Here is a 20,752-nt window from a genome sequence, read left to right on the forward strand (position 1 = left end):
GTCTCTACTTCCTAAGGCGGCTGAAGAAATTCGGCATGGCACCCCAAGTCCTCTCCAAATACTACCGATTCACTATCAAGAGCATCCTGACTGGTTGCATCACAGCCTGGTACGGGAATTGCTCCGTCCACGACCGCAAGGCCCTCCAGCAGGTGGTGAAGATGGCCCAGTACATCACTGGGACCATGCACCCACCCATCCACGACGTCTACTCTAAATGGTGCCGAAGAAGGCCAGAAGCATCATCAAGGACCCCACACACCCCAGCCACAAGCTGTTCACAATTTATTTTTTCATTTTTACCTTATTTTCTATTTAATTTTTTGTACTTTTTACCCCTTTTCTGCCCAATTTCGTGATTTCCAATTGGTAGTTACAGTCTTGTCCCATCGCTGCAACTCCCGTATGGGAGTCGAGAGCCATGCGTCCTCCGGACGACGCTGGGCCAATTGTGTGCCGCCTCATGGGTCTCACGGTCGCGGGATCGAACCCGGGTCTGTAGTGACACCTCTAGTACTGCGATGCAGTGCCTTAGACCGCTGAGCCACTATTTAAAAAAAAGAGAACTATCCGTATTTCCCACTGCTTTCATGTGTTTCAAATGGGAGCTTGTCCAAGGTGTCGGACTTGACGAAAGTTGCTATACATTGGAGCGCTGCTGTTGGTGGCCCAAAATTCTGGGGCGGGGCTTAGCAAAGGGTCTATTGTTGGATATCCTCACTCTGGCTGGATTCCAATCGGAATTACACATCACTTTGCAAGTCAGCATAATGGACTTGCAGGCCTGACATGACCTGTAAACCAGGAGTTTCTGACCACTGTGTTAGGGTATAACTAGGCCCTGAAATGATATATGTACAGTATTATCATAAATATGCAAATAAAGCTGGTAGAATCGTTCATGGAGGGTTCTGGGAAGAACAGATGTAGGATCTTAATTTGAACACTATTTTCTTACTGAGACTTTTCCTGCACAGCAGGAAATGCAAACAAGGTTTAAAAAGGCTTCTAAAGTTTGTAACTTCATAAGGATTTCCACTTCAAAATGTCAGACTTGATTTGCCCTACCGAAAAATGTATCAACCCTAAGAAAAAATTTCCATTAATTATAATCCACATAACAATTCCTATTTCCTGTGGCTGTAGGATTATTTTCCTGCTGTAGCAAACTGGCTTAAAATAAGATCCTACGTCTGTAGAGGGTTCTAGGTAGACCCTTTATAGAGGGTTCTATGAATAACCCTTCATAGAGGGTTTTAGGTAGAACCATCTCCAAATGGTTCTACCTTGCACAATAAAAGGGTTTGCCTATGGGGACAAACCGAAGAACCCTATATGGTTCTACTTAGCACCTTTTTTTCTAAGAGTATAGGGAGTGAATTGCAGGGTCTCCTGAGACGGTGTGTGTGTGTGTGTGTGACTTACGTCAGCTCCTCCAGTTGCAGTGTCTTGTGGTGCTCCTGACTCCTAAGACGGTCAAAGTCGCTCCTCAGCAGCTCCAACTCCAGATGAAGACGATGGTTGCGACTGATCAGGACAGAAGAGGAAGGAGGACAAGACATGAGAAACAGTTTGGTGTAGCCTTCCTAGTCTAGATCACCAGGGGGTTAACTTTACCACAAATGTCATACGTTTAGTTCCCATTTTATGACAAATGTTGGCTCAAGGAAAATGATTCTGGTTATGACTGATGGACAGGAGAGGAGGGTGAAGAGGAGGGTGGAGAGAGGGCAAAGACAGAGAGAGTAGATGCTGTGAGGAACAGTCTGATGTTAATAGACTTCTAGGGGGTTAACATTACAACATTTTAAATACATTTACTTCCCATTTTATGGCCATAATGGTCATGAAATGGTCATAAATGGGACACAATATTGGATTTTATATCTAAAGTGTATATAATGAATATATACATTTATGCAATAGATATGCACTTGCTATGCTCTTATAACAAAATGGGATAGGAACGTATAAAAGATCAAACTTGAGGCTGAGATTCTGGGTAGACATTTAGAGATTCTATAGGTGATTCTTCAACATGTGGTGCTCAAAATGCTTCACGGCGTGTTAAAATATGCAGGCAGATGCTATGTTGTCTGGATAACAGGTAGGGTAAAGAATAACAAGTAGGACGAAATAAAGGTACTGACAGGGAGGTCGTCACACAGCAGTACAGCTGCTATATTGTGACTGAGGTAGCACTGTGAGCATGACAAAGAGAGGGAGATGAAGGGAGAGAGAAGGGGCGAGAGAGGGAGAGAGGAGGGGAGAGAGAGGGAGAGGTCGGTACTGGCTCAGTGAGGTTGTCAATGATCTTCGTGACCCTCACACTAGTACAGAAATGTACAGATGGAAGTAACGTTGTGAGGTAGGGTAGGTAGAATGACAATGAGAGGGAGATGAAGTGAGGGAGCAGAGAGGGAGAGAGGACAGCGGTACAGATGCAGAGCATGACAGAGCATGACAAGGTTAGAGACTGACAGTAAGAAGGAGGTGAAGGTAGTGATTCACTGAGGTCGTCACACACAGCAGTACAGCTGCAGGCTATGTTGCGAGGTGACACTGTGAGGTAGAGTAGAGAATGACAATGAGAGGGGGTCGAAGGGGGAGAGGGGGAGAGGAAGAGGAGGAGAGGGAAAGGGAGCGAGAGAGGAAGATGAGGAGGAGAGGAAGGTCCTTACTCTGTGAAAGGGAGATGAAGGGTGAGAGAGTGACAAACGGACATAGGAGGAGAGTGGGAGAGGGGGATAGAGGGTTATGGAGGGGAGAGAGGTACTGACTCAGTGAGGTCGTCAATGATCTTCTGTTTCTCATTGATCTCGTCTCGGAGACGTCCCAGCTGCTTGTGGTGTGTCTCACGGTGAGACTCCATTTGCTGCTCCATAGCCCTCTGAGACAGGGAGAGAGACAGTTAGCACTCACACACACACACAGGGAGAAACACACGCACACACACACACACACACACACACACACACACAAACACAACGTTTAATACACACAATGATTAATACACACACACTCATAAAAAATACAGCTATTTGATTAATGCTAATTGCATCATTCCCCCCCCCTTTCCCACAGTCAGTAACCATAGTTACCTTAACATCAGCAGACTCCTTGATGTCCGTCTGGTTCTCTCCCTTTGTCACCTCTGACATGCTCTCTGAAACACACACAAATATTTGCATTTCAGAGTACGCCTGAATAGCTAGTCACTTTACTGTCATTTCACTGGTCATTTCACCTTCGCTGGAATGCATACACAGTGTTGCACTAATTGTAGAGTGAGTCATTGAGTCATGTACCCTGGGCCAGAAGTTTTACTTTGCACCTGCAGTTTAAAACTCAGTTTAACACTCTGCTCTGTACTATGTTGTAGCCATCGGGATGACTAATGTACCTTCGGCATGGAGTTTGGCCAGCTCTTCACTCAGAGAGTCATAGTTATACTGTGTTGTCAGGGTGTATAGTGTGTTCTATAGTCAGGTGGGCCAGGAGTTTTACCTTGTGCTTGTAGTTTAGCCAGCTCTTCACTCAGAGAGTCGTAGTTATCCTCCAGCTGTCTCTTCTTCAGCTCTATGTTCTGCATGTACTCTGTCAGGGAGTGGATCTTTGCCTCATGCTGCACACACAAAACACAATCAATGATACCACCAATGTTAGCACCAATGTTCTGACCAATGGGAATCAACCGCACACCCAAGATAATGAGGTGCAGGAAGATACTTGAATGAAAGCACAAGGTAACATCCACACATCTGGCATCGGGGCAAATTAGCTTTCCAATTCAATGACTAAGCTCTCCAGAATAAACTGAAAGGTGCACTCAGACTAAATGAAGAGTTTCATTCCCAAACGTTATATATCCATTTTCAGAAATGACATGTATTTGTTTGAAATATATTACTTGATGGCTGTGTTGTAGGTCTCAAGTCTGGTCTCGAGACCACATATTGAGTGTCTCGGTCTTGTCTCGAAGTCAGACATTTTTTTACTCGGTCTTGACTCGGTCTCGTACAATGAGGACTCATAATTTCCTTCAGAGACCAGCGGAGTAAAAAAACTCATAATTACAGTATCAGCTTCCATTCCATCACCGCATTAAACTGCATCACCAGACCAAATGTCCACACTCCTTTCATGACATAATAATATATTATCGCCTATTGAAACCTGGGCTTCCTACCTTTCTCGTAACATTAGTTAACTACTGTCCTTTACTAAAAATATCCTCAAACATTGTCGTGCTCGTCAGAATTTCCTTGATTCGCTGGTAGGGAAGAGTGATGGAAATGTTTTGAAAGTTGGGCGCTCACTATTAGCAAGGGGAGACCGGGGAAAGTTGTAACATACGTTGTATTTTATCTACAGAGTGGCTGCGAAACCCGATTTTCTGGAAACACGATATGCCGCAGCTAAAGATACAGAGATTTCTGAAGGATGTGTTTTTTATGTAGCTGCTTCCCACTCCTCTGCCCACTCCGCTGCTGCTCAGTGCTCTGCTGCCACTTCCCCTCCTTGATCAGCGATGAACACCTTTGTTTGCTGTAGCCTACAAACTTCATGTTGTACACAAAGGAAATGGTCGAAATGTTCTAACTATAACTATTTCATGTAATTTTTTCAGGAGAGGATTTAGGCTACATGCAGCTATTTACATTGTACACAAAATACATGATCACCATGTTTGTACAAACTCACAGATAGTTTTTTGCCTTAATGTAAAACTCAAATGGGAAGTTACATGCAGCCATATAGGCAGCATATCAAACACAAGCAAGATACAGACACGAAGTCTAATTAGCGATTTAATGATCGTTTTTCATCATCATTGCAAACATTGGCTAAGCAGGAGGCAGACAGGCAGTCAGTAGTAGTGTTCTTTTTCATCAAGTCTGGCTAGTGGCTATGCTAGGGAGCATGCAGCCCACGGCCCCTATTGATTTTGTTAGTCACTCTCACTCAGATGTCATATGAAAAACTGCAAACAGTTATCGCCACCCTATGGCAAAATGTGTAGAATTTCAAGAAATTAGCTGTAAAACTGCACATTTTTCTCTCCGCCCCATGGTAAAATGTGTAGAATTTCAAGAAATTAGCTGTAAAACTGCAAATTTTTCTCTCCGCCCCATGGCAAAATGTGTACAATTTCAAGAAATTAGCTGTAAAACTGCACATTTATCTCTCTGCACCATGGCAAAATGTGTAGAATTGCAGCAAACTTGCTTAAAAACAGCAAAATAAATGTTTTCTCTCTGCTGTCAAGAGGGTTTGCTAGCAAGGTGGGGGCCCCACCAACAAAAATTAACTTAAGGGACCCAAAAGGCTACAGCCGGCTCTGACTGCATGTGTGGGGATGGATGTGGGGATGCAGACCCCTGAGCCAGTGTGGCCCCTCCTGATTAGTTCAGATTTTTTGTGTTGCCTATCCCTCAACTACATCACACAAAACACTGATTGTTTTTGCTCCATTAGGGAGTGAGACTGAGTCTTGCTTATGCAACTGTCATGGGCCTCTCACTCCACCGGGTTACCACCTTTATTTTCTTCCACTCTGCTCACCACTCTCTCTACTCAGCCTAACTAGCTCCACCTGTCCCTGCTCTGCTCTGCTCTAATTACTCTGCCAGCTGCGCTGCATTACCCACTACCTCTCCCAGTATTTAAGGCCCTGTCTTTCAGCTCTCCGGTGTCAGATCGTCTGCAAAGCTCACACCCGGAACCTGTTTGCTCGCGCTTCTGGCTCACCCTGGTTTTGTGACCCCGGACCTGCCTGTTTTTTGGATACTCTTCTGCCTCAGGAGATCCAGACCTGCTTCTGCCATTACGACTCCTGACTACTCTTCAATCCCGGTAACTCTGACCAGCCTTCTGCCTTGCTACTACGTATTTTGGGTTTCCCTTGAACTGTACTGCTGCCTGGTTTCATTCCGCCCTGTTGTGTCTGTGTCTCCCCCCCCCAGGACTTCTGGACCACCCACCACCGGCTTCATAGGACGCATCGCTGCCACTGGGGGGGGCACAGACCCAGCGCATTGGACGGGATCCCTGTTACCCCTGGAGCCTTCATTCACTCCCTACTTCCCTTTTCCCTTAAGTTTAATAAACTTTCTGGTGTGACGCAATTGTGGTCCTCTGGTCGTCTGTCTGAACCGTGACAGTACGATCTGACCATTATGGACTCAGCGCACACTTTCCCCGACATGGAAACCGATGAGCATGAGCAGCAGTTCCAGCAGCAGCAACAACAACTCGCCATGATCATTCAACTCCTCACCAACCTTACCCCAGCCAGTCTGCCCACCAGCCCAGCCCCCGAGTTACCTGCCCCGGTCATCGCAGCCGCTGCTCCGGAACCCAAGATTGGAAACCCCGAGCGGTTCAACGGCGATTCAACCCAGGTCCGGCCATTCCTGACTAGCTGCCGACTTCAGTTCTCCTTGCAGCCAAGGACCTTCGCCACGGAGGGGGCTAAAGTTGGGTATGCCATCACTCACCTGACGGGCCGAGCTCGACTCTGGGGAACAGCAGAGTTCGAACGTCAAACCCCCGCATGTGCAACCTTCGACCTGTTTGCTGAGGAGATGCTGAAGGTGTTTGACCTGGATTCACCCACCGCAGAGGCGTCTCGTGAACTGTTCAGTATTCGACAAGGCAGACGTACAGTCGCAGACCATTCCATCGACTTCCGAACCCTGGCTAGACGAAGTTCTTGGAACACACCATCGTTGGTGGACGCGTTCTTCCATAGTTTGGCTGACTATATCAAGGACGAGTTGGTCTCCCATGAACTGCCTTCCACTCTTGATGAAGCCATCGCACTGACTGTCAGGATCGACAGAAGGATACAGACCCGTCGTCGTGAGAGGGGGCGCCAAGGTCCACCTACTACCGGCATTCGGAGAGATCCGACTGGGCTCCTGTCATCTACTGCCACTCACCCAGGTCAGCTTGATCAGTCTGAGCCTATGGAGATTGGGCGAGCCTCCCTCACTCCTGCAGAGCGCCAGCGCCGCTTCACCTCAAACCTCTGCCTCTATTGTGGAGGTGATGGACATCGTGTGGTAACCTGCCCTTTAAAGGGCCGAAGCTCACCGGGCATAGGGGGAGTCCGGTTGAGTTCAATGACCATCCAGTCCTCCGACCGCAAACCCCTGCTGCAAGTTCACCTCCGCCTCTCTGACTCAACTCACACCCTGGCTGCTCTGGTGGATTCTGGCGCCGAAGCCAACATAATGGACATCAAGCTGGCACGCCAACTGGGACTGGAGAACCTCCGTTTGACACCTCCTATTCCTGCCCGGGCACTGGACGGACACTTACTCGGATCGGTCACTCATGTCACGGCTCCGGTCTCGATGGGTCTGTCCGGAAACCATCAAGAAACTATCCAGTTTCACCTGCTCCCCTCTCCAGGCCAACCCCTCATCCTGGGTTACCCATGGCTCCGCCGGCACAACCCTCAGCTCGACTGGGTGACCGGGGTGATCAGGGAGTGGGGAGAGGACTGCCACCGAACCTGCCTGCTTGCTGCCGCACTACCCCCTCGGCCAGTACCTACTAACTCCGCTCCTGACCTCTCCAATGTCCCAGAATGCTACCATGGTCTCAGAGAGGTGTTTAACAAAGCAAGAGCCACATCTCTGCCCCCTCACCGACCGTACGACTGTGCCATCGACCTCCTCCCTGGAACAGCTCCTCCAAAGGGTCGTCTTTATTCGTTGTCTGCTCCTGAAAGAAAGTCCATGGAGGACTACATCAATGGCTCTCTGTCCGCAGGATTAATCCGTTCATCTTCATCTCCTGCTGGTGCTGGCTTCTTCTTTGTGGGGAAGAAGGACGGATCTCTTCGCCCCTGCATCGACTACAGGGGACTCAACGACATCACAGTGAAGAACCGTTACCCTCTGCCTCTGCTCACCTCTGCTTTTGAGTTGCTCCAGGGAGCCACTGTTTTTACCAAGTTGGATCTCAGAAACGCTTACCACCTAGTGCGGATCCGGGAGGGAGATGAATGGAAAACCGCATTCAATACACCAACAGGCCACTACGAGTATCTGGTTATGCCTTTTGGCCTCACCAATGCTCCTGCTGTGTTCCAGGCTCTAGTGAATGATGTACTGCGGGACATGTTAAACAAGTTTGTCTTCGTTTACCTGGATGACATCTTAATCTACTCCAGAAACCTGTCTGAACACACCCGCCATGTCCAGCAAGTCCTTCATCGTCTTCTGGAGAATTCCCTCTACGCCAAGGCCGAGAAATGTGAGTTTCACGTCAAGACAGTGGCCTTCCTGGGGTACATAGTGGCAGAGGGCAGTATCCAAATGGATCCTGCCAAAGTATCAGCAGTCACTTCATGGCCAGTTCCGGAGAACAGAAAGAAGCTGCAACAGTTTCTGGGGTTTGCTAACTTCTATAGGAAGTTTATCCGGAACTACAGTACCGTTGCTGCCCCTCTCACTGCTCTAACCAGCACCAAGCAACCCTTCACCTGGACCCCAGCAGCCGACAAAGCCTTCAGTACCCTCAAGGTGAGGTTCACCTCCGCTCCCATCCTCCAGATGCCTGATGTGGACCGGCAATTCATTGTGGAGGTGGACGCCTCGGATGTGGGAGTTGGTGCTGTGATTTCTCAGTGGGCTGCGGAGGATAGGAAGCTCCATCCCTGTGCCTTTTTCTCACGTCGGTTGTCCCCCTCTGAGTGCAATTACGACATAGGGAACCGTGAGCTGCTGGCTGTGAAGCTTGCCTTGGAGGAGTGGCGTCACTGGCTGGAGGGGTCCACCATTCCATTTCTCGTTTGGACCGATCATAAGAACTTGGAGTACATCCGCACGGCCAAACGGTTGAACTCCAGGCAGTCCCGCTGGGCCCTGTTCTTCACCAGGTTTAATTTCACTCTGTCATACCGGCCTGGATCACGCAACACCAAGCCAGACGCCCTCTCCCGTCAATTCCAGAAGGATGACACCCCCTCCAAGGACCCTGTGTCGATTCTGCCAAGTCCCTGCATCGTTGCAGCTCTGACCTGGGCTGTTGAGGAACAGGTGCTGGAGGCTCTCCGTAACCAGCCAGGTCCCAGCACTTGCCCAGCTGACCGCCTTTTTGTCCCCGAAGACCTGAGGTCCCAGGTCGTTCAGTGGGGACATGACTCCCGCCTAGCTTGTCACCCTGGCTCCACCCGCACTTACAACCTGCTCGCCCAGAGGTTCTGGTGGCCCTCTCTGAGGAAGGATGTACGGGAATTCGTCCAAGCCTGCCCCATCTGCAACCAACACAAGTCGTCCTGCCAGCCCCCAGCCGGATTGCTGCAGCCCCTGCCTGTGCCCAGACGTCCCTGGTCTCACATCGCCCTTGACTTTGTCACGGGGCTGCCCCCTTCAAGTGGCATGACCGTCATTCTCACCATCGTTGACCGTTTCAGCAAGATGGCACACTTCATTCCCCTCCCCAAGCTCCCAACCGCCAAGGAGACCGCCCAGGTGGTCCTGGAACACGTCTTCCGGATCCACGGACTGCCAAAGGATGTAGTTTCTGACCGTGGTCCACAATTCTCCTCCGCTTTTTGGAAGGAGTTCTGTCACCTGCTGGGAGCCACAGTCAGTCTGACTTCCGGATTCCATCCCCAATCCAATGGGCAGTCAGAGCGGGCTAATCAGGAGCTCGAGAAGGCACTGCGATGCATGACTTCACGCAACCCCCACTCCTGGTCGCAGCAATTGACATGGGTGGAGTACGCGCACAATTCTCTGACCTGCTCTGCCATCGGTATGTCCCCTTTCCAATGTGTTTATGGATACCAGCCTCCTCTATTTGCCAGCCAGGAAGAGGAGGTTACTTGCCCATCTGCACTTGCTTTTGCCCGTCGATGTCGCCGCACCTGGTCACAAGCCCGAGCCACACTCCTCAGATCCGTTGCCAGCTACACTACCGGGGCCAACCGTCGGAGAATTCCTGCTCCCACCTACCATGTTGGTCAAAGGGTGTGGTTGTCATCGAAGAACCTGCCACTCAGGGTGGAGTCGCAGAAGCTGGCACCTCGGTTCATTGGCCCATTCCCTATCATAAGAGTGATTAGCCCAACTGCTGTCCGGCTCCAACTGCCTAATTCCCTGAGGGTGCACCCCACTTTCCATGTGTCTAAGATTAAGCCCATCCATGAGAGTCCGCTGGTCCCTGCTGCGCCTGGTCCTCCTCCTCCACGGCTCGTCGATGGTGGTCTGGTTTACACCGTCCGCCGCCTGCTTCGGTCCAGACGGAGGGGTAGGGGTCTCCAGTACCTCATTGACTGGGAGGGCTATGGACCTGAGGAAAGGACCTGGGTGCCAGCTAGTCGGATTGTGGATAGGACTCTCATCACCGCTTTCCACCAACGGCATCCTGATCAACCTGCCATCCGTAGGGGCCGCCCCAGAGGGGTCCCTAACCGTCCGGCCCGCTCGGCTTCCTGTCCTGTGCCTGATCCTGTCTCGGGACCTGTCCCATCTCCCGACCACGGCCCTCCGGCTTCCTCCGAGGATGAGGACGTTCACTCGGACCGTTCGGAGGAGTTCTAGCCCTCCTCCGGCTCCCCTCCTCCCGCCCGGCGTGGTGTTGCTCTTGGGACTTCTGGGGCCGTCCCTTGGGGGGGGGGTTCTGTCATGGGCCTCTCACTCCACCGGGTTACCACCTTTATTTTCTTCCACTCTGCTCACCACTCTCTCTACTCAGCCTAACTAGCTCCACCTGTCCCTGCTCTGCTCTGCTCTAATTACTCTGCCAGCTGCGCTGCATTACCCACTACCTCTCCCAGTATTTAAGGCCCTGTCTTTCAGCTCTCCGGTGTCAGATCGTCTGCAAAGCTCACACCCGGAACCTGTTTGCTCGCGCTTCTGGCTCACCCTGGTTTTGTGACCCCGGACCTGCCTGTTTTTTGGATACTCTTCTGCCTCAGGAGATCCAGACCTGCTTCTGCCATTACGACTCCTGACTACTCTTCAATCCCGGTAACTCTGACCAGCCTTCTGCCTTGCTACTACGTATTTTGGGTTTCCCTTGAACTGTACTGCTGCCTGGTTTCATTCCGCCCTGTTGTGTCTGTGTCTCCCCCCCCCAGGACTTCTGGACCACCCACCACCGGCTTCATAGGACGCATCGCTGCCACTGGGGGGGGCACAGACCCAGCGCATTGGACGGGATCCCTGTTACCCCTGGAGCCTTCATTCACTCCCTACTTCCCTTTTCCCTTAAGTTTAATAAACTTTCTGGTGTGACGCAATTGTGGTCCTCTGGTCGTCTGTCTGAACCGTGACAGCAACTGCATTATAAGGCTGCATTGAGACAATGACTTATCAATGACCCAAGCCCAGCTCAGTTAATCCCTAACATTGTGTCGCTGAGTTGTCATAATGCTTCAGCAAATGTACATTATCCCAGGGGTGTTGGAAGACACAATATAAGTCACCTAATTTCTGTCCTTCTAAATGCCCTGAATGCCTCTGCTGATCCCATAGCTATTGTATGCAGTAACCGTGTGCCTATGAACCAGAGTTATACTGTTAGCACTGAGGCGGTGTGCCCTAGTAGGAAGTCCACTGTGTGCACTAAACTTAAATAGCATGAGCATATCTACAGTTGAAGTCGGAAGTTTACATACACTTAGGTTGGAGTCATTAAACCTTGTTTTTCAACCACTCCACAAATTTCTTGTTAACAAACTATAGTTTTGGCAAGTCGGTTAGGACATCTACTTCGTGCATGACACAAGTAAATTTTACAACAATTGTTTACAGACAGATTATTTCACTTATAATTCACTGTATCACAATTCCAGTGGGTCAGAAGTTTACATACACTAAGTTGATTGTGCCTTTAAAAAGCTTGTAAAATTCCAGAAATGATGTAATGGCTTTAGAAGCTTCTGATGGGCTAATTGACATAATTTGAGTCAATTGGAGGTGTACCTGTGGATGTATTTCAAGGCCTACCTTCAAACTCAGTGCCTCTATGCATGACATCATGGGAAAATCAAAAGAAATCAGCCAAGACCTCAGAAAAAAAATTGTAGACCTCCACAAGTCTGGTTCATCCTTGGGAGCCTGAAGGTACCACGTTCATCTGTACAAACAATAGTATGCAAGTATATAAACACCATGGGACCACGCAGCTGTCATACCGCTCAGGAAGAAGACGCGTTCTGTCTCCTAGAGATTAACGTACTTTGGTGCGAAAAGTGCAAATCAATCCCAGAACAACAGCAAAGGACCTTGTGAAGATGCTGGAGGAAACAGGTGCAAAAGTATCTACATCCACAGTAAAACTAGTCCTATATCGACATAACCTGAAAGGCCGCTCAGCAAGGAAGAAGCCACTGCTCCAAAACCGCCATAAAAAAGCCAGACTACGGTTTGCAACTGCACATGGGGACAAAGATCGTACTTTTTGGAGAAATGTCCTCTGGTCTGATGAAACAAAAATAGAACTGTTTGGCCATAATGACCATCGTTATGTTTGGAGGAAAAAGGGGATAGCTTGCAAGCCGACGAACACCATCCCAACCGTGAAGCACAGGGGTGGCAGCACAATGCTGTGGGGGTGCTTTGCTGCAGGAGGGACTGGTGCACTTCACAAAATAGATGGCATCATGAGGAAGGAAAATGATGTGGATATATTGAAGCAACATCTCAAGACATCAGTCAGGAAGTTAAAGCTTGGTCGCAAAGGGGTCTTCCAAATGGACAATGACCCCAAGCATACTTCCAAAGTTGTGGCAAAATGGCTTAAGGACAACAAAGTCAAGGTATTGGAGTGGCCATCACAAAGCCCTGACCTCAATCCTATCGAAAATTTGTGGGCAGAACTGAAAAAGCGTGTGCGAGCAAGGGGGCCTACAAACCTGATTCAGTTACACCAGCTCTGTCAGGAGGAATTCACCCAATTTAATGTGGGAAGCTTGTGGAAGGCTACCTGAAACGTTTGACCCAAGTTAAACAATTTAAAGGCAATGCTACCAAATACTAATAGAGTGTATGTAAACTTCCGTCTTCAACTGTACTTCTGCTAAGCTTCCCAGTAAAGCAATGAAAACAATCAAGCATCCCAGAAAATAGCCCACGTTAACATATGTAGCCTAAGAAAAAGGTTCCTGAAATCAATAACTTGTTAGTAACAGATGACATTCATATTCTGACTATCTCTGAAACTCACTTAGATAATACCTTTGATGATACAGTGGTAGCAATACATGGTTATAACATCTACAGAAAAGGGTAGTTACAAACAGCACAGGAATTAAATCATCAACATGTATTGATCACATCTTTACTAATGCTGCAGAAATTTGCTTTAAAGCAGTATTCAAATCCATCGGATGTAGTGATCACAATATAGTAGCCATATATGTAGGAAAACCAAAGTTCTAAATGCTGGGCCTAATATAGTGTATAAAAGGTCATACAATACGTTTTGTAGTGATTCTTATGTTAATGATGTAAAGAATATTTGCTGGTCTGTGGTTTGTAATGAGGAGCAACCAGATGCTGCCCTTGACACATTTACATTTTAGTCATTTTTAGCAGACGCTCTTATCCAGAGCGACTTACAGTTAGTGAGTGCATACATTTTTCATACTGGCCCCCCGTGGGAAACGAACCCACAACCCTGGCATTGCAAGCACCATGCTCTACCAACTGAGCTACAGGAGTGGCTTATTCAAATTATTATTAAATTGCTTATACCGGTTACTAATAAGCATGCACCCATTACGAAAATGACTGTAAATCCACTTGGATTGATGAGGAAAAAGTGTATGGTTGAAAGGGATGAGGCAAAAGGTATGGCAGCACAACCAATTGGCAAACGTACTGCAAATTGAGAAATCATGTCACTAAACTGAATAAAAGGAAGAAGAAACTATACTATGAAACAAAGATAAATTATATAAAGAATGACAGTAAAACGCATTGGAGCAAATTTTGAGCAAAAAGGCAAACTCAGCTCCATCATTCATTGAATCAGATGCCTCATTCATCTCAAAACCCACTGATATGGCCAACTACTTTAATGATTTTTTCATTGGCAAGATTAGCAAATGTAGGCTTGACATGCCAGCAACAAACGCTGACACTTTTGAATTCCGTAAAGTGAGTGTGGAAGTGGTGAAAAAATGATTGTTGTCTATCAACAATGACAAGCCACCGGGGTCTGACAACTTGAATGGAAAGTTACTGAGGATAATAGCGGACGATATTGCCACTCCTATTTGCCATATCTTCAATTTAAGTCTACTAGAAAGTGTGTGCCCTGGAGGGAAGCAAAAGTAATTGTGCTACCCAAGTATAGTAAACCCCCCTTTACTGGCTCAAATAGCCGACCAATCAGCCTATTACCAACCCTTAGTAAACTTTTGGAAAAAATGGTGTCTGACCAGATACAATGCTATTTTACAGTAAATAAATTGACAACAGACTTTCAGCAATGCTTATAGGGAAAGACATTCAACAAGTACAGCACTTACACAAATGAATGATGACAGGCTGAGAGAAATTGATGATAAAAAGATTGTGGGGGCTGTTTTGTTAGACTTCAGTGTGGCTTTTGACATTATCGATCATAGTCTGCTGCTGGAAAAATGTAGGTGTTATGGCTTTACACCCCCTGCTATATTGTGGATAAAGAGTTTACCTGTCTAACAGAACACAGAGGGAATTCCCCATGGCAGCTGTCTAGGCCCCTTACTTTTTTCAATCTTTACTAATGACATGCCACTGGCTTTGAGTAAAGCCAGTGTGACTATGTATGCGGATGACTCAACACTATACACATCAGCTACTACAGCGATTAAAATGACTGCAACACTTAACAAAGAGCTGCAGTTATTTTCAGAATGGGTGGCAAGGAATAAGTTTGTCCTAAATATTTCAAAATCTAAAAGCATTGTATTGGGGACAAATCATTCACTAAACCCTAAACCGCAACTAAATCTTGTAATGAATAATGTGGAAATTGAGCAAGTTGAGGTGACTAAACTGCTTGGAGTAACCCTGGAATGGTCAAAAACATATTGACACATCATTAGCTAAGATGGGGAGAAGTCTGTCCATAATAAAGCACTGCTCTGCCTTCTTAATAGCACTATCAACAAGGCAGGTCCTACAGGCCCTAGTTTTGTCCCACCTGGACTACTGTTCAGTCGTGTGGTCAGGTGCCACAAAGAGGGACTTAGGAAAATTGTAATTGGCTCAGAACAGGGCAGCATGGCTGGCCCTTGGATGTACACAGAGAGCAAACATTAACAATATGCATGTCAATCTCTCCTGGCTCAAAGTGGAGGAGAGATTGACTTCATCACTACTTGTATTTGTGAGAGGTATTGACATGCTGATTGCACCGAGCTGTCTGTTTGAACTACTGGCGCACAGCTCTGACACCCATGCATACCCCACAAGACATGCCACCAGAGGTCTCTTCACAGTACCCAAGACCAGAACAGACTATGGGAGGCCCACAGTACTACATAGAGCCATGACTACATGGAACTCTATTCCACATCAAGTAACTCATGCAAGCAGTAAAATTAGATTTAAAAAACAGATAAAAATACACCTTATGGAACAGCGGGGACCGTGAAGAGACACATACACAGGCACAGGCACATGCATACACACACACGATAACATACAGTACACACACGTAATGTGTTTCGAAATCTGTTGTGAATGTATTGTAATGTTTAAAAAATATATATAACTGCCTTAATTCTGCTGGACCCCAGGAAGAGTAGCTGCTGCCTTGGCTGTTCAGAAATATGAGACATTGTCACGTTCTTTCATAGACGGGTCAGACCAAGGCGCAGCGTGATATGCATAGATGTTTATTTGAACCGAATAAACAACAAACTAAACGAACCGTGAAGTCCAAGGTACACAAACAACATACCTCACACGGAACAAGATCCCACAACTCAATAGTGCCAATAGGCTGCCTAAGTATGGACCCCAATCAGAGACAACGAGCGACAGCTGCCTCTGATTGGGAACCACACCGGCCAACATAGAAATACCCATACTAGATAGAAAACATAGAACTACATAACATAGAATATACACACCCTGACTCAACATATAAGCGTCCCCCTGGCTTGGTGCGAGGAGCAGGAACAGTCGGGCTTGCGACGCGCACCACTGGCTTGGAGCGAGGAGCAGGAACAGTCCGGGCCGGGCTGGCGATGCACACCACTGGCTTGCTGCGAGGGACAGGAACAGGCCGGACCGGGCTGGCGACGCGCACCACTGGCTTGGTGCGAGGGGCAGGAACAGGCCGGGCCGGGCTGGCGACGCACACCACTGGCTTGGTGCGAGGGGCAGGAACAGGCCGGGCTGGCGACGCGCACTACTGGCTTGATGCGAGGAGCAGGAACAGGCCGGGCCGGGCTGGCGACGCGCACCACTGGCTTGGTGCGAGGAGCAGGAACAGTCGGGCTGGCGACGCGCACCACTGGCTTGGTGCGAGGAGCAGGAACAGGCCGGGCCGGGCTGGCGACGCGCACCATTGGCTTGGTGCGAGGAGCAGGAACAGGCCGGGCCGGGCTGGTGACGCGCACCACTGACTTGGTGCGAGGAGCAGGAACAGGCCGGGCCGGGCTGGCGACGCACACCACTGGCTTGGTGCGAGGAGCAGGAACGGGTCGGGTCGGGCCGTACTGGGAACACGCACCACTGGCTTAGTGCGGGGAGCAGGAACGGGCCGGACCAGACTGGAGATACGCACCACTTGCTTGTGCGAGGAGCGGGACTGGGTTCCTTTATTAACCCTCGCTCCTTCTGCTGCCTAACCAGCTCCTCTCGCCGTGCCTCTACACTTTCCTTCTCCCTTTTAGCCTCCTGTAGCGCCTCCCTCTGACCGAATAACTCCTGCTCCCTCTGAACCAATAGCCCCCGTAACATGGTGGCCTCCTCTGCTAACCTGCAGATTCGCCCTTCCACGGCCTCCTGCTGCCTCGTCATCCACCCCGTGTGCCCCCCCCCAAAAAAAAATATTGGGGTTGCCTCTCGGGTCTCCGTCGTCGGCACGGTTGGTGCCGTTTCTCCTCTCCTACCTGGGCATCAACCTTCATCGCCTCCCGATAACGGACGGCCTCCTCCTCAGTAATTCTCCCCCAACCGAGGAGGACATCTACTAAAGTTACCCCCCGTTGAATCCCCGGCGTTTGCTCCTTCTGGGCACGCTGCTTGGTCCTTGTTTGGTGGGATCTTCTGTCACGTTCGTTCATAGACGGGTCAGACCAAGGCGCAGCGTGATATGCATAAATGTTTATTTGAACCGAATAAACAACAAACTAAACGAAACGTGAAGTCCAAGGTACACAAACAACATACCTCACACGGAACAAGATCCCACAACTCAATAGTGCCAATAGGCTGCCTAAGTATGGTCCCCAATCAGAGACAACGAGCGACAGCTGCCTCTGATTGGGAACCACACCGGCCAACATAGAAATACCCATACTAGATAGAAAACATAGAACTACACAACATAGAATATACACACCCTGACTCAACATATAAGCGTCCCCTGAGTCAGGGCGTGACAGACATAGGCTACATCATCATGGTTCAGAAGAGGGTGAGTAAAGAGAAAAATGTGAAGGGAGGTGGCGTGAGCAGCAGCTATGTAGAAAAAATGTGTGTTTAAAATAACGTGATCCGTATCCGTAGCTTTGAGAAAGAGGTTTCCAGAGGAGTGGGATTATAGACCAGTTTGGGTTAGTGATCCTTTGTAGAGTGGCTCTCTATTTGCCCTCAGCATACATTTTTTCACCATTTTGAATGTCTAAAGAATCCGTATGAACACAGATTGGCCATCTTAATCTTTTCTTTTTATTGGCCATTCTGAGATATGGCTTTTTCTTTGCAACTCTGCCTAGAAGGTCAGCATACGGGAGTCGCCTCTTCACTGTTGACGTTGAGACTGGTGTTTTGCGGGTACTATTTAATGAAGCTGCCAGTTGAGGACCTGTGAGGAGTCTGTTTCTCAAACTAGACACTCTAATGTATTTGTCCTCTTGCTCAGTTGTGCACTGGGGCCTCCCACTTCTCTTTCTATTCTGGTTAGAGACAGTTTGCGCTGTTCTGTGAAGGGAGTAGTACACAGCGTTGTACGAGATCTTCAGTTTCTTGGCAATTTCTCGCATGGAATAGCCTTCATTTCTCAGAACAAGAATAGACTGACGAGTTTCAGAAGAAGGTTCTTTGTTTCTGGCCATTTTGAGCCTGTAATCGAACCCACAATTGCTGATGCTCCAGATACTCAACTAGTCTCCAAAAGGCCAGTTTTATTGCTTCTTTAGCCAGCACAACAGTTTTCCGCTGTGGTAACATAATTGCAAAAGGGTTTTCTAATGATCAATTAGCCTTTTAAAATGATCAACTTGGATTAGCAAACACAACGTGCCATTGGAACACAGGACTGATGGTTGCTGATAATGGGCCTCTGTACGCCTATGTAGATATTCCATTAACAATCAGCCGTTTCCAGCTACAATAGCCATTTACAACATTAACAATGTCTACACTGTATTTCTAATCAATTTGATGTTATTTTAATGGACAACAAAATTGATTTTCTTTCGAAAACAAGGACATTTCAAAGTGACCCCAAACTTTTGAACGGTAGTATATATCCGCCTCACTCTCAGAGAAATAAGTTGCACTGCTAGGTTTTACACAGTCAAACATAAAAAAATAACTAAATTTTTAATAAAGAACTGTACAAATGATATATTGTGTGACATCAATATAAAAATATAAAAAAAGTGAATCAATACAGTAATATGAGATCTGTATGAAAAAAACATTTACATTTGACATTTTAGTAATTTATCAAATGCTCTTCTCCATAGCGACATACAGTTAGTGCATTGATCTTTAGATCGCTAGGTGAGACAACCACATATCACAGTCATTCCATTCCATTCCATTCCAGCTAAATAATGAATAGATATATACCATTGTGCAACAAAAATAAAACATTTTAATACACATCTAAAATCTATGAATAAAAAATCTGAAAACAGTAATATTTTATACATACATGAAGGTACACATAAGCAATCATTTCTATTGAAAAAACACAAATGTGAAAAATGTGTGGATATAGCGTTTTGGAAATCAACTTTTCAAATGTACTTCTAGTACCCCCTTCATCCTTTCTGCATTCTAAAAGGTACTCTGAGTATCCCCTGTCCCTGACCTGTGAGATGAGGAGTTGGCAGGAGGACAGCTCTCTTCCCGTCTCCTCCATCTTCCTATGACACTCCATCTGAAGGTTCTCCAGCTGACGACAGCGTTTCACCATGGACTTGACCTCTGACTTGATCTTACTGATGTAGAGACGGGCCACCGTAAACTCCTCCTCGATCGCACCCGTTATTTCCATCGGCTGGGGGGAGTGACAAAGATGACCATTATCATTGATTCAATATGTTCCTATATGTTTGCTTTGTCAATGTATATGGCTACCTCTCTATGGCAATAAATCCTTTTGAATTTGAGAGACAGAGAAAATAGAGAGATAGAGAGCTGAACAGGGAGCAGGAGAGAGAGAGAGAGAGAGAGAGAGAGAGAGAGAGAGAGAGAGAGAGAGAATGAGGCAGAGAGAGAAAAACCTCTGCCGTTCATTTGTAAAAACAAACATCCATTATGTTACAGATCATTTAGCAAACGCCACATCAATTACAATTTAAATATGATAACAGTGTTGTTGTTGACAGAAAATTCTGCTCTATCTCTCTGACATCTGGCATGCTGTACTTCCGCTGAGGGCCTTTTGGAGCGAAACTTTAAAGTAATGTTTTTCTAACTGGAAAAATATGAACACTTAAAATCAAAAAATGAGAGAGAGCTGTGCCTATCTGCGCCTGTATTCACAAAGTATGTCAGGAGTGCTGACAGGATCACAATCACTAAGATATATGGACAGGGGGACCTAGCCTCGACCTCAGGGGTTCTAGGAGAGTTTCTCAGAGAATACAGTGTTTAGCATCTAGATCAGCCCTCCTTGATCAGCATCCTAGATCAGCACTTTTTTTTATACGCTTAGAATTATTGGTTACCCGAGGAACCCTGGAGATCCTCAAGGAACCCCTGGAGTTCCTTAAGGAACCATTGCTAGTCAATGGTTCATATTTGCACCTTCAGTTAGTTGAGGGGTTCTTGGAGGAAAATTTAATGGTTCAACGTAGGAACGGGTTCCTAGTGCACCTGAGTGGCGCAGTGGTCTAAGGCACTGCATCGCAGTGCTAGCTGTGCCACTAGAGATCCTGGTTCAAATCCAGGCTCTGTCGTAGCCGGCCGTGACCGGGAGACCCATGGGGCGGCGCGCAATTGGCCCAGCGTCGTCCAGGGTAGGGGAGGGAATGGCCGGCAGGGATGTAGCTCAGTTGATAGAGCATGGCGTTTGCAATGCCAGGGTTGTGGGTTTGATTCCCACAGGGGGTATGAAAAAAAAGAATAATGTAAGTCGCTCTGGATAAGAGCGTCTGCTAAATGACGTAAATGTAAATGTAGTGGAACCCTGGAGTGGAGGCGTGGCTTAGTAGGGGCATGGCTTTAAGATATATATTTATTTGGCCACTCGTTAGAGCAAATGCCATTACATCTGTTCTGTTGTATTGTCAACAGACGTTAAGGTTGAACACTGACAGTTTTGTAGCTTCAATGAGGCTAACAGAGGTGTATGATCCCCTCAAAAGCCTATGCAAATTCCAAAG

At 47.5% G+C, this 20,752-nt stretch overlaps 1 protein-coding gene across 1 annotated transcript in view; it reads right to left on the reverse strand.

The window, feature by feature from the left end:
- LOC311133166 (kinesin heavy chain-like) overlaps positions 1-20,752 on the reverse strand; it is a gene marked incomplete at both ends in the record, with an annotated part of 162,871 nt that overhangs the window by 23,740 nt on the left and 118,379 nt on the right. Inside the window, 5 exons of the mRNA XM_084166607.1 lie at positions 1,426-1,527; positions 2,781-2,890; positions 3,102-3,166; positions 3,508-3,625; positions 19,234-19,422. Coding sequence (XP_084022733.1) covers positions 1,426-1,527; positions 2,781-2,890; positions 3,102-3,166; positions 3,508-3,625; positions 19,234-19,422 — 584 coding nt within the window. The remainder of the gene's footprint in view (positions 1-1,425; positions 1,528-2,780; positions 2,891-3,101; positions 3,167-3,507; positions 3,626-19,233; positions 19,423-20,752) is intronic.

The sequence above is a fragment of the Coregonus lavaretus genome, assembly GCF_964263955.1.
Source record: "Coregonus lavaretus genome assembly, chromosome: 8".
Taxonomy (NCBI): Eukaryota; Metazoa; Chordata; class Actinopteri; order Salmoniformes; family Salmonidae; genus Coregonus; species Coregonus lavaretus.